Genomic DNA, 14,966 nt, shown 5'->3' with positions numbered 1-14,966 from the left:
GTGTAAGAAAGGGCATTATGTACCTCTAATGGACCAAAGTCTACTTTAATTTACGCAGTCTAAGTATACATATTTGTACATATGTTAAAAAAGTAACTTCACAGCTTTCAATGGAATTACTCCAGAGAATCCCAACTCCACAGCCCATTGTGTCTCCAGATGTTTCTTAAGGTTTTCCTAGATCCTGGCTGCTACTTACCCAAACCAAGAACTTGTTGCTATTCCCATTTTACTTGGCATTAGGTTTCTGTGGAAATCAGGCTGTAGAGGAAAAAGGCTGGTACCAACATGAAGACAAGATTTGGTCAAGCCCTAGGAAAACTCTTGTATTTTATATATCATCGGGTTGCCTGCACAGATGGGAGAGAAATAAGGATCTGCAGCTCATAAACCTGTGTTTACATAGGTGAATAAATAGTCTTGTTGTTGGAGACAGAGAACTGCACCTTCACATAGAGCAACACAGCTTATTTTATGGCAGGAGCAGACTTAGATACTTATCTCAGGCATTAAGTATTATAGACAGTTTGACCCAGAGACATCACCTTTGGTGGGGCTTTTGCCTTGAAAAAATTACTATATTTAATAACATTTCCCGACAGTTAAACATTCAAAGGTACATTTATTAGCTGATATATTGCTCAGGAAAACACCTGACACTACAAAACCTCTTCGGCACCCGAGAGCTTAAAAAGCAGATGGATTTTTTCCCAGCTTAAAATTAAAATGCTCATGGACTGAAATTTCTATTAGAAATTTTCTAAGAGTAGCTTTTAAACCTGTACAAATAGGGGGTAAATGGAAGCAGTGGCAGTTTTTTGAATGTAGGAACACTATTGATGCTGACAGAGGTTTCCAGGGTTTGGAGATGAATTATTATTTCTTTGCATTAGGCATTAATGAAATAATTTGAAGATACAGGAGAAATTCTGCTCTTAATGGTGGGAGAAGGTAATACTGATGAAATGGTCTGAACTTATTTATGCAATACCTCTTTTATTAACAATGTCTGTTAAAGACATCTGCTGGAAGTCTGATTTTATAGGGTGAAAAATTAACAAAGTTCTTTAGCACTTCTGTCTTTAGTGTAGTATTATGAACTTTTAAAAGAGGGTTTATGTGTGCTGCGTTATTAACTGAAGCTCTGCTCAAATTGAAATCAGGCCCACAAAGCTTGCTTTTCTTCAGATCATGCTAGGTTTTTAACACAAATGTTTAAAATTACACAAGAGAATGAATATATTCACTTTCTTTTGGGGTTTAAAAGGCAATCAGATCAGGCAGAGAAATGTTTCTAAACACCTATTCCCTCACAGTATGTGACCTCTCTAGCAATGTTACAGTGCAACAAAAAAATTACCAGCTTCCTCCACTAAGTCATTACTAGAGAAGGAAAATCACCTCCAAAGTGACTGAATTACAACTTGTAATAAAACACCCAGTACTTTATACAGGCTTTGTCAGGGCTGAAGGATATGTCTTTAGTTATGAGAGAGACTGGGAACAGACGAAGATGGGAATGGAATCACAAAGATCATGGTCTGGAAGGAAGCTTCCCTACAGGAATTAAATACTGAGCCTAAATGAATCCCACTGTTTCCTAACTATAGGTGACATTGTGGGGTTGTTCTTCTTTTTCCAAACATAAATTATAAAGATTAAAATTAAGGTCATAAAACACTTTGTCTTTTTATCAGTTAAATTTGGAGAGGCCTCATGTTTTTCACACTTTCAGCCTTGATGATTCTTTAGAAAGTTCTACCAGTGATAAAAGGAATAACTCACCACTCTCAGAGAATTTGGCTGTTTCCTCACTGACAGGGGAGGCTGGCCTAACTCTGTGGTGATTGCTGTCTAAATGAGTTGTGTAGTTTCTTCGTGTACTCTTTGACTGAAGAGTGATAACTCAGGCAATGAGTTATTTGGCATCAGCCTCCAAAACAATGTTTTCTTTTTGTAAATCGTACAGCACCTTTCAGCCCCCCATTTTTAAATAAGACTGTGGTGGGTTAGGTTCTAATGTGCCTTGTGTGTTTAGTCAAAGAATGGTTAAATCAGGTTTGCTGCCATTCTTCTTAGTTTCTTTTTTTTTTTGTAAAATTATATTTTCTGAAGTGGTATTGAGAAACGTGTATTTTTAAATTTTCATTTGTGTTTTTTATTGTTGAGCTCCCTCATGAAAAGGAAGGTCTTGCAGTCTTCCTCACTGCCATGGGAACAGACTGATAACTTCTGGATTCCAAGGAACACCCTGGAATTGATGGCAGCAGGTGGGGCAGGGCTGCTGGCCCTGGCAAGCTGCAGGGTACGTGTGAGGTGCAGAACTGCCTGCTGTGCTCGGAGGCAGTCCTGAGAGCTCTTGTGGTGCAGAGGAGGTGGAGTCCAGAGCAGTCCATGGTGTGCAAAAACTTCCCTCTCACAGCCATTTCCAGCACTGCTCCATCGGTGCCATTGCATTGGGCTTTCAGTAGCTCCTATTCCACTTCTCATTCTCTCCATTCAAGGGCTGCACAAAGGTCCATGCCAAAATTTGCTGGTTTGTAATTCTGACACTCAGATTTATTGATATTTGATTTTTCAACCTGACCAAACCTCACTTTTATTCTCTAATTCATTTTCATTCCTTCTCCACAGTAAAATCTGCCAGTCATGGGAAATTACGTGAATGATTGTGTGGAGGCTGACCCAAGATTGCTGAACTCATTTTCATGCATGGCTAAATGCAGAATTGAACCTCATGCTCCAGAAGTGAAAGGTTATTGATTTTAGATAATTTTAAAATGATGCTATAGGAGTTGATGCAGCTACTGTCAGTCTACTCTAATCCTGTTTTTTGTTGACTCTGCCCTTGCAAAGGCATTGCTTTTTGTCAGTGATTAAGAGGAGAGATTGGTTTTCAGTGCTGTGCTGATTCAGCACAGCACAGAATCAGTACATTAGCAAGGACTGTGAGGGAATTTTAAATATTGGTAGAGTACCAAACTTCTACTGTTACTATGTCTTGGAGGAGAAATTCCAGTGTAATTACTGTACCAGGCAATGTGGGAGAGGTGACAGCTCTCTGAGTCATATGAGAGAAAAATGGAGAAACCTCAAATCCAGTTTTTGGCTTGTTAGTGTCACTGCTATAAAATTATGATGTGCAAAATACAGGCCTGTAGAGCTAGTATGCATTCTACTGGACTCTTCATTTATTAACAAAATGACATGGGCAGCTGAGTGATAATTAACTCTGCCAATTCAGTCTCTTTGCACTTTATGGAATCTCTATAATCTTGAGGTCTCTTCATGGTTTGGTTTTTTTTTTTCCTATCTGCACAAAGTTAGACGCTTTCATAAATACAATGTGCAGCTTGGTTGGTTTTGGTGGGTCATGAGGCACATAAATCTCCCTATGCTGTACATCCACCCAGTGGTGTGACTCTGCCATAGAAATTGAAGGAGTGTGCCATTAAACACCAAGGAAACCCCTCCAAAGAAAGATTTTTTTTTTTTCTCAGCTGGCAATGTGCATAGCTGCACTTGGGACAAAACTGCATATTCCAGCTTGAGATGATATGTGGCACAGAACGTGCCTTGGTATCAAAATATTGCTAAAAACTGGATGAGTGACAGGTTAATAGGAGAAATGGGGGTCAGACAGGTGAAGTGGAAAATGAATGACTGTAGATCTCACAGGACAGGAAAAGCAAAAAAAAGCAAAGAAAAAAAAATCTATACATATAGGTATTGATGCTCTACCCTAGAAAAGTTAATAAGGCTCTTATTTCCTTCTTGTTTTCTGGGGTATTGTTTATGGACTATGCACTTCTGCAAAGATAGTTCTTCAGTGGTTTTGTAGGTAGTTCTGGGTTTCTCTAGAGCATGTCCCACACAGGTCATGGGAACATGGATGAACTCAAAGGCCCAACAAATGAATGTTGTGTCTGTATCACCTTATTCAATACCTAGAAGGAGTAGTGGTACAAAAGGGAGAAGAATGCAGATGAATCCCCAGGATCTGAAGGATTTACCCATGAATTCTAAGAGAACTCAGGGCTGAAATATCTACAAAAGCAGCATGTAACATGTCTCTTCACTATTCCTCACTACATGAAAATCAGGTGTCAGGCATGACGTCCATCATTAAGAAAGGTTCAAGGATATCCAGCAACCTAATATTGACATCTGTTCCAGGTGAATGACTAGATATTGTGAGAGAGAATTAGTATCTACCTGAATAAATATTATCTTATCAGTGAGAGTTAATAAAGCTCTCAGAGTTCATCTAAAGGGGTCGGAGATGTATAAATGAGGATCATCTGACTGCTACAGTCAACTCAGATTTTTAAAAGACATCTGACAGAACTTTTTAATTAAGGTGTTTTAGGAAAATCAAACAGCACAAAACTGCCACTGGCATAAGAAGGAAGATGCTGAAATGGATGAGAATATGATTTAAAATATGGGAACATAAGATAGATCATCACTGGAGGTTATGCAAGGCAGTGAGGAGGAGGGAGACTGCATAGCCTGCAGAAAGATTACCTGTACAAAAAACAAGGTGCAATTCAGTATAGATAATGGTAGAGTGGTACATTAGGGGAAGAATAATCCTATCTTCACATCTTGGACAGTTTCTAACAAGACCTTTGCATTACTGTAGACAGTTCCATGAGAATATCAATTAGTAGTAGTAATTCAAGGGGGAAAAAAAAAGTTAGGAGTGATTAAGAAGTAAATAGAGAACAAACCAGAAATATTTTTTTGTTCAAGTCTGTTCAAGTCCATATGCTACTGTAAAAATCCAGGATTCTGGTCCATTTATCCTGGACAGGATACTCCAGAACTGAAATTATTCAGAGATGACCAAGGATGGTCAGAGGAATACTGTGATTGCCATTACAACATGCAAGGAACCCCATCATTGAATATCCAAGAATCTGATTTGGAAAAAAAAAAAATTACATAGTGGGAAGGTGAGAAGGGGTTTGCAGAAGTGAGAGGTCTGGAGAAAAGGGGAGTGGGATTGATTTTTTCTGGCTCTTCTAATACAAGCATGAAGGATATTGGAGGACAGTAAGATCTGCATTCAAAACAAACCAGAGGAACTAGTTCTTCAGACAGCCTGTGTGGACCCATGGTGGTACTCCTCAAATGAATTCCTGGATCAAGGAATTTGTAAAGAGGCAAGGAGAGACTGGAACAAACCTTGGAAGAGATGCTGTAGAATCCCCTAACTAGATAAATCACATAACCTGATCTGAAAGTGTTTGAAGGCTGGGAGCAGCATGTCCTTACACTGTTCTGTTTTTCCTGAGTGTCCACGGCCGTGGCTACTGTGGGAGGTGGAGCACTGTGCTAGAGGGACCTGTGCTCTTCACTGGTAAGTCCAGATTTAACCTCTCGTTGTACACCAAAATCAGAACTAAATAAATGGAGTTGTTAACAGCTTAAATGTATTTATGGCTTTCAAACTCCCAAACTAAATCTAATGTTATGAGAATTTAGGACCAGAAGGAACTTTAAGAACCTAATCCACCTCTTTGTTCCGTGGCAAAATTGATTACATTGGTGTCCTTAGTGGCAAATTTGTCTAACCAGTCCCTCAGGCTTTCAGTGATGGAGACTCAGTGGCCTCATCAGTAATCTATGTAAGTCTCACTGTTCATGCTGTGAGAAGGATTTTTTCCCTAACTGGAATCTAATCAGCTGTTGTTTGCTGCAAACCCTGAGTTAGCTGCAAGCCTGAGCTAAGATTGGAGGCGTCCTAGACTTCTGAAGAATGTTGTCCACTAACTTCCATGACTCTGGAAATAGCCTGAGCTCAGGCTTGGTTTTTAATGTAGTTAATAGTTACTGTTTTTTAATAATTCTATTTTTATTTTGGTTAATATGACCAAGCATGGTCAGGGGTTATTTTTGTATCCTTTTACAGCTTTTCTTGTTATTCTAATGTCTTAACTCTTTAGCATTTTCTGGCTTCAGGTAAGCTTTCCCTGAGCAGTGCTTTTTAAACACAGTATGTTTTGATTTAGCTGCAGCAAAACCTGTTTGAAAGGTGTATCTACAGAAAAAGTGGAACAGAAATATTTCTTTTAAAATATTACTGAAAACTAGCATGTAAGTATTTTCTTTCCTGTAAGGTCTAATTCTGGTTTTGCCTGTAATTCACTGAACTGTATGTGTTTGCTATTAAATGTTTGAGCTTTCTTACATGATGCTGCTCAGTTCAAGTAAACTCTGCTTCTTGCAGATGATCAATAATTGCATCCCCCATTCTCCAGGTACCTGACTTGAGAACAGGGTTGTGCCTGGCAGAAATGCCAAGCACCTACAGATTAAACTGAAGTTGATGTGGGCTGCTCTTATAAAACATAATGTGCTCTGAGTTGTGTAAGCCTTTATAAAAAATCAGCTCAATTGGGGCATTTTAGCAGCATCTCTTCAGCTTAATTTCCTTGTTCTCAATCTCCACTCTCCAGTGGAGGAGCATTGTCTTCTCACTTGCCATGGGTTGTGAAAATCAGTTAATTGGTACCAGTGAAACACCCTGGAGCAGGTGTGGTAGCCATTCTTAGGAAATGAATGTCTATGAACAGAGTTTAAATTAAATATCAGTGAGGTGATACGAGGAACTAAAAGAAAAAAAACCAACCTGTTAAATATGCTCCTCACTGGTGATCACTGACTATTCTGTGTACAGAATGAAACAAACATCCTGTGGAAAAACAGAGTGCAACAATGTATTTAAAGACTTCATCATGCTGTCGATTGTGCAAAGAAGCCAATGAAAGCTTGCACAAGTGGTTGGATTTTGGTGGTTTTAAACTCATTGCAAGGCTACAACCTCAGTGATGTATTTTCAATACAGGTTTTTAAATGGATGTGATATAAAGGTTTATTTGGAGGTTCTAAAGTCGAGCAGTTTCAATGAAATAATGCTGTTGTCAGTCAGCACATTGGGCCAGGGAGGAAAATACTGTATTTCTTTTTCTTGAGGACAGAACTCAGAAGACTATGGAAACTTACCCTTTATTTCTAATTTTCTAAGTTTAAGAATTTATAAAAATGTTCCTGTTTGAATGTTGAACTTTACTGGTTATGCCAAAGATTGCAGAACAATTTTCAGTTTCCCATATGAAGGAGGAGGAATGAGAGTTTTCAGTAGCCTCAGTATATCTTCTGACTCAAAAAATTCAAAGTGATCATGTTCACACTGGAATTCTTATAAATGGCTGATATTTATACCAGAATTGCCTTAGAGATAAAAAATTCCCCTGACTGCTTCCTCATTACCAAAGTTGGGCATTTGATTTCAGTGACAGGGGATTTTTTTGTTGTTGCCCTGTGAATTCAGGCTATTCATTTGAACTGGGGCAGTCATTACTGACAAGCAATGGGCTACTCAGTTTAAGAGTGACTAAAGACATTTAAGTTACTTCATGTATATTTCTAGTGAAAGCTTCGAGAAATCTCCAGAATCATCTCTCTGAGATTTTTCCTGGTGTCTTTTTTTCTCATTGGATCCTCTCCACTGCCCTGCCTCCCCTCCCTCTTAGCATCAAAACTACACCTTCAAATTAACAGAAGGACATACTGTGCTGTATCAGAATGAATTCTCTGAATTCTTCCTAATAACACCAATCTGACAGGATAGTGTGTGGAAAACAATGCCCATTCATGGCATTTACTTTTCTTCTTTTGGTTCTTATTGGGGCATATCTGTAGTCAGAACAGGAGAGAACAAGTCCACGTTTTGCATTCCTTCCCCATATCTTTCCAGCCCTCGTTCAGCAGAGTACTTAGGTGTGTGTTCATCTCAGTCCATTTGCCTGTCCTGTTACAATAATTGCTGAATTGGGGCTTTCAGTGTTGGTCACAACTGGAAAGATTTTGTAAAAATTATGATTTGGATTCTCCCTGTTCTACAACTCGACCTGTACAAGCTGGAAAATGTGTTTTGAGAGTGTTTTGGTTTTGTTTGTATTTACACAGAGTGATCACTTCCTGCAGTGCCTTAAATCTCTGCCTTTTGCAATGTGAACTTGCTGTCTGATTTTCTTTGTTGCTTCCACTTCCTCCCTTTATAGTTTTGTTATTCTGTTCCTCTGAAGCTTTGATGACTTCTTCCTAAACTATTTAGAGCAACTTTTTTTGCTCCAGACTCAGTTCATCCCTTGAAGAATCCCTACAGTTCTGGATATTCTGACAGCTGTAGCTTGTGGCCACCGCAACTGTTATGAGAATTTTTGCCATGCTGTACTTGGATTTCACAGATACATTCATTCATGGAGGTTGTGGGGTTTTCAGTGAACCCTCAATACATAGCTTTGCTTTAGCTATTCTCCAAATAACATTATTATTATTATTACTATTTTTTTTGACCACGGATCTATTAGGAAACATGCCCTTTAGCAGCTTGTTGTAGTAATGGAAGCACATCTGCTTTGCTGTTGGGTGGCACTGTGTCCAAGAGAACCTTCAGCAGAAATCCTCTGAAACCCTTTTCAATCTGTAAGAGCTGCTCCTTGCAGACCCAAGAAGTTCAAGGTTATTCAATGAACACCCTGTGTGGGTGCCTCTAGGTCTGCCTTCCAGCAGATTCATGTTTCACCATGTCATCCTGATTTAGACATAAACCATTTCATTATAGTAGGAGCTTTCAGAAAGGTTTCTGCCCAGGTGGCCACTCGCAGGTTAATCTCTTGCCCAGGATGGTTTGAAACTTGCTGTCACAATGATTGGAGTTTCCAGCCTGGCTGGCAGTGCCAGGAACTACAGTGTGGTTTCTAATAGAGTGGGATACCCATTTGTCCTCACTGGTATTTTCCATGTTGCCCATTGCCTGAATAACCCTCTAGCTCAGCTGACCAAAGGAGAGTTGTATGTTGCTCTGCAAAGGCACATTTTATGTATTTTTTATGGAGCCCCTCCCATGAATATGACTAGCTGGATTATCTGGAAGGCTGTGCTTGTTCTGAAACCACTATTGATTAAATGCTGAGATGAAATTTTTTTTTAGAAGCTGTCATTGGAACATGCTTAGACTGCACTTGCTGTCAGCTTAACAGTCATGTTTCTGTGTCTTCCTCTAAATTCCTCTCCCAGCTGGGCTCTTTCATATCTTAGCATTAAAATAGTTCCTTCCTAATTAGACAGATCTCTGTCATGATAATCATCTTGAGAACGTATGCTGTATTTTCATACTGTGTATCTTTTCACAGATCAGGCCTGTGCTTTATAATTTTTCAAAATCGTAACTCACTGAATAGATCTCTCTCCAAGCAATCATCTCCTGTAACTGGTAATTAGTGTCCTGTCAGCTGATATTGGTAGGCATTACCGTTCATCTGCTGCCATCAGCAAGTTCATCTTAGATCATTTAGAATTCTGATAGATTTAATTCTTTCCAAATTCCAGTTGTGAAGATTGTATTCCCAAGCTGATGTGCAAACAGGAGGGAAAAAAAAAAAAGGTTATAGTGCAAATAAACACATTTGGGCATGCAAAGTGAATTTCTACAGAAGAAGTGTTTGTCAGTCTGTGGTCATACAGAACAGAGTTGTCTGGTCAAGGTTGTGAAGAACATCTGCTTTAATGACAATAATCAGTAGTTTGAACAAAAATGAGATCTCTCTATTTCTTGCATTGCTCAGGCTATAATGCAAGGGATTTGTTTCCCGTTTTTATTTTTTCTGACTCAGAGGCTTAGCAGAAGCTTTGTCCTTCTCAAAAATTGGATTTTAATAGTTCACTAAATAGCTCATTTTACTTTAGCTTTTCAGAAGCTGGTAATTGTTTATGTAAGTGTCCTTAAAAAAAGATGCAAAAATGAACTGTGAAATCTTATCTCTATTATGCTGGTTTACAATTGCCACGCAGTACTTGGCTTTAAAAGAAAAACCTCTCATCAGAAGAAAATTTTTAGTTCTCTTCTAGGTGCTGGATGACAGCTGTAAAATAACAGAGGGCAACTGCCATTTTTTAATGAAATGCTGATTCTCTTGACTGTCTTTAGATACAGGAGGGAGTGCCTTATCTTATAAAACATTGTACTGTAGATTAATGCAAGAATCACCACTGTGCTGTTAAAATGAGGGGGGAAATAGATATATATTTGCTCAGCTTTGCTTTAATCTCGGCCAATATAAAAATACCTTTTAATCAGAATCAAATGGGTTTTGAATGTACTCAGCTGGAGGGGTTTTGTTGGGATAGTTTTGTGTTTTGTTTCTTTCTTCCTTTCTTTGCTTGGTTGGGATTTTATTTCCACAAAACTGGTGATCTATTTGTTTGCAAAACTTCTAACACTGAGCACAGGTTACTTGTTTTACTCAAAATTTGTTTTACTCAAATCACCACCCTTGGGCTGTGCAGCCTGGCAGAACCAAGGTGTGCAATCAAGAGATAAAAAGTTCCTACATTTTAAATAGGCTGAAATTAAATTCTATAGCACTACAGATTACACTTAAAAATTACCACTTTGACAGCTGCCAAAGTGATACACTGGAAGTTAAGGTGTGTTTGTGTGACTTCATGGAGATTGAAAAATGCTATTAATTGCAGTCGTAGGAAACGAAGACAACTTCTGTAAAATGCAGAAAAAGCAGTCTGTAAGAGGACTACTGCTTTTACATGTATTTTTGACCCTGTGGGTGTGAGAAACGCTTCTTTTTTTGAACTCTGTGGAGCCAGGCTGCAGCACACGAGCTGCGGGCTGCAGGGGGCACTGCGGAGGAACCCAAAAAGTACTCGCTCTAAGTTAAAAGTACTTCACAGCCCTCTCCCTCCTTGCCCTGATTACACTTTCCTTTTCAGTTTTTAAAGATTTGTTGCTGTTATTATTATTATTAATAATGCTAATAATTATTTTAAACCTCAAATCCCTCGCCCCCCCTTCTTTTTTTCCTCCTCTTTCAATTCTTGCATTGAATCTTAACTATTCAGTTCAATAGTTAGTGGAGAGATTACAACACATCCCCCGTCTCCAAATGAAGAGAGGCACGAATCTCTATAATTGACTCAGGATTGCAGTTTCCCCGCGTTCTTACGCTGCTTCTGAGCAGAGCTGTAATTCCCCCTGCCTGTTCTGTGATAACGTAGTAATTGATCATCATGAAGAACTTTAAGTATCTTCGCTGTGGTTCTCAAACTGATACTACACAAAAGTTTGGGTTTTTTTTTTCTGAGGGGAAGACATATTTGTTAATCCCAATGTAGGGAAGGTACTAATTGCTATTTTTGTTTGTTCACTATTATGTTCCATCTCAACATAGTCATGAATTGTGGCAATAGGCATGAAATCGACCCCAAATTTCCTACTGCTGAGCACTTAAAGAAGACAAAGACCACTCTTTGCCACTGTATCTTAGAAATAGTATCCTATGCTAGTCTGCAATGGCAAAAATGAAGATGGTTTAAATCAGATTACATGACTAATGAATGAGTTCCCAATTTTCTTTTTATCAGCTGCATGTTGGAGAACACTGGAATCTCTCTGAGATAATTCTATTCTATACAGACGTGTTTTAAAATTGGGAGTGCATTTCTCATAGGGCTAGGTAGAAAATAACAATCAATGACAATTGTGGGTGCACTAGCTTTGTCCGCAGAACGGTTTAAAACTAGATTCCCGGGATGTTATTCTTGTTCCATTAATCACCCGCGCTCTATATGGAGGCAGCCACCGTTCGCTTGGAAAAATGTTGCTGCCCAACGTGTCATGTTTCTTGTGTTGTTTAAAATAGAAAGTTCAGCCCCGTGCCGGGGAGGCGCAGGGCTCGGCGCTCCGCTCCCATTCATTATGCAACAGTTGACACAGAAGGGAAAGGCGGCACACGCCGCTCGGGCTGGGGCTGCGGCCGCCTGCCCGCCGGGCCCCCGCCTGCGCCCCCCGGCGCCCGCCCGCGGCCCCGGCAGCCCGGCCCCGGCAGCCCGGCCCCGGCAGCCCGGCCCCGGCAGCCCGGCCCCGGCAGCCCGGCCCCGGCAGCCCGGCCCCGGCAGCCCGGCCCCGGCAGCCCGGCCCCGGCGCTGCCCGAGCCGCGGCCCCGAGCGCGGGCACGGCGCGCCGCAGCCGCCGCCGCCGGGCCCCGAGCGCCGGCCGGGAGGCACCGCCCGCCCCCGGTGCGGGGAGGCCGCGGGGCCGGCAGGTGTCGGGCCCCGCTCGCCGCCGCCCGCCCCGCGCCGCCGGCGCTACGGGGAAAGCGCCATGTCCGCTCCCGCTGGGCGACGTCCGTGCCGGGTTTTGCACCTTGTCCCCGGGTCTGCCTCACGGCCCAGAGGAGCCGCCGCCGCTGCCGCCGCCGCTGCTGCTGCGGTGTTTACTGAGCGCTCCTGTCCTGATATCACTCCGCTGGCATGGAGGAGGAGGAGGTGGAGGAGGAGAGCATTTGATCATTGTGATGGTGGCAGGAGGAGCAGCAGCCAGCACGACAGAGCAAAGCGCTAGGCTGTATCAGCTCGGCGTTTGGCAGAGACTTCAGAGCGCTACTTTTTTTTTTTTTTCTTTTCTTTTTTTTTTTTTTTTCTCTCCAGCTCGGTCCGGATTGTTCATGTGTTTACTTCCCCCAGCCCGAGGATTTGCTATTTAGGTTCCTGTTGAAATGCAACTGAGCAGCCAAAGTACTTTGCGAACACGGTGCGGCATAAACACCAAAACTTTTTTCTAGAAGGAAAATACAATAAGCAAGCGGCTTTGCCTGTCTTTTGATGCCGTGGAGTGCGAGTGAGTGTGCCGTGTGTGCCCAGCGTGTGCCTGTGCTTGGATGTGTGTGTGCGAACGTGCGTGTGAACGGGTGTGTATGTGTGTGCATGTGGAGGGGCGCGTGTTTCTCCTTATCCATGGGGAGAGAAGGCTTTTGGCAAAATCTCCGGAAATCTCATGGAATCTGTTTTGAAATAATGGATTATAAAAAAGAAAGAGGAGGAAAGGAACTGGTCTGATACCTCCTGGAGTTTGCTAACCCGAATTGCTGCTGCTTAGTTTGTTGTGCTTTGTGTGTGTGTGTGTTTGTTGGTTGTGTTGCTGGCGATAACCTTTTAGCACCTTCTCTATTTCCCTCCCCCCTTCCCTCTCTCTTTTTAATGTTTTGGAGCTTCTCGAGAGGGATTGGCTGGGGGAAAAGAGAAACATTTGCTTGGGATCGCTGTTTCCCTGATACATGATGGTGCCCCCTTCCCCCCCCTCCCCGGTTCTCTAAAAAGTATCCCATCAGGACCCCAGAGGAGACTGTGTGTGTGAAGTGTAGGATAAAAAGTTCTTCCAAAATAGTGTGCACGGGGACGAGGATGGGGGATTTTGCAGCCCCCGCTGCCGCCGCGAACGGCAGCAGTATTTGCATCAACAATAACCTGAACAGCAGCCTCAGCGGGGCCGGTATCGGGGTTAACAGCACTCCCCACGGCCCTCCTGCCGCCGCTCCCGGTAACAATAACGCGAGCAGCGGCGGCATTCCCAAGCACAGCACGGTGGTGGAGCGGCTGAGGCAGCGCATCGAGGGCTGCCGGCGGCACCATGTCAACTGCGAGAGCAGGTACCAGCAAGCCCAGGCGGAGCAGCTGGAGCTGGAGCGCAGGGACACGGTGAGCCTCTACCAGCGGACCCTGGAGCAGAGGGCCAAGAAATCGGGCACCGGCGGCGGCAGCAAGCAACAGCACCAGAGCAAACAGCAGCAAGATGCTGAGCCCCCCACGGCGGAGCAGAGGAACCACACGCTGATCATGGTAAGGGGATGCGGGCCGGGGGCCGGAGGGGTGGCTGTCCACTCCGCGTCGCTCGCCGGGATGAGCTGGAGGTCGGCCCCGTAGCTTGTCAAGGAGGAACGGGGCTCGACTCAACTTTGGTGGCAGGGTCTCTGGCGGGACGCTTCGCAACTTCTCGCGGGCTGGGGTGGAGGGAGCGGACAATTTTTTTTCCCCGTCTCCTTCGGAAGGGTAGAACTGTCTGGGGTCAGGGGGAAGGAGCGGTGCCAGGCGTGGTGCTGAGAGCCGGGGGAGGGTTCTCTGTGTGTGTGTGCCTGCGTGTTTCGCCACGGCTTCTCCGTGCGGGGGGCTGGCCGCCTTTAAATCCCGCCGCGGAGGAAGGTGGAAGGTGACTCCGCAGGCTGGGCTGGCGGCTGGGGGAAAAGTTGGGCAGGTTTCTCGCTTGGGCTGCCCCGGCGTGCAGCAGCCCGGCTCCCCACGCGAGCTGAATCGCTTCCCAAAGTTTCCTTGGGATTTAAGGAGCTTGGCGAGGAGCGGAGGGGGGGAAGGGGGCGGGGGCTGAGCCGGTAGGAGCGTAGCGGCAAGTAGGAAGCGGAGTTTCCCACTCCCAGGCTGCACCGATGATGAATAATAAGAGGAGGTGCGGGGGGAGCCGGGCCCTGCGCTCCGGCAGAGCCTTATTTATAGCCGGTGGCTGCCGGCAGCGGCTCTGCTGGGGGGGCTGGCGGTGCTCGTCCCGGCCGGCGGGGGCAGGCGGGCGGCCGTGCCGCGGGGACACGCGTGTGTGTCCTGACGTGTCCCCGGCGGGGCGGGGGTGCCCGGCGCTCGGGGGCGGGCACGGGGCGGCCGGGTGCTCGCCGTCTGCCGGGCGCACAATGGGCGGTGGAGAGCGGCGGGGAGGAGGGGAGGTGCCATGGCAGCGTGTGGTTTACAAGCTTCGCACGTCCCTCCCTCTCGCCTTCCCCCGCTGCGCGGGGAGGAGCGGCCATGCGGGAGGGTCCGGCAGGGCGGCAGCTGCTGCCAGCCCCCGCCGGGGGAGGTCTCTGTGACAAAGCGGCGGGGTGGCGGTCCTTCCTCTAGCCCCCCACCCCCCAGTACGTGAGAGGAGGGAGCTTTGTGTCTCTCAGGGGCGCGCCGAGCCTGCCCAGCCCCGGCCGCGGTGCCGGTTCGGTGGCGGGCAGCTCCTCCCCCTGCGGGACGCGCAGCCCGGCGGGCAGCCCCCTTCGCGCTGCCCTGCTGGGCGGTCTGCCTGCCCCCAGCCCCGCTTCCTCGGCTGGAAGCGG

The 14,966-nt window shown here is 44.6% G+C and overlaps 1 protein-coding gene across 4 annotated transcripts in view; it reads left to right on the top strand.

Moving 5' to 3' along the window:
* Nucleotides 1-4,496: 4,496 nt before the first annotated feature.
* Nucleotides 4,497-14,966, top strand: part of MAML3 (mastermind like transcriptional coactivator 3) — a 202,605-nt gene continuing 192,135 nt past the window's right edge. For 2 of the 4 annotated variants that reach the window (XM_063414981.1, XM_063414979.1), the window contains exon 1: nt 12,041-13,704. In XM_063414981.1, coding sequence (XP_063271051.1) covers nt 13,270-13,704 — 435 coding nt within the window. In that variant the 5' untranslated portion in view covers nt 12,041-13,269. Of the gene's footprint in view, nt 5,366-12,040; nt 13,705-14,966 lie in introns of those variants that run through there. The other 2 variants (XM_063414983.1, XM_063414982.1) reach the window with 2 other exon arrangements.

Source organism: Prinia subflava, chromosome 18 (genome assembly GCF_021018805.1).
Source record: "Prinia subflava isolate CZ2003 ecotype Zambia chromosome 18, Cam_Psub_1.2, whole genome shotgun sequence".
Lineage (NCBI taxonomy): Eukaryota > Metazoa > Chordata > Aves > Passeriformes > Cisticolidae > Prinia > Prinia subflava.
This window is presented reverse-complemented; position numbering and strand designations above follow the sequence as displayed.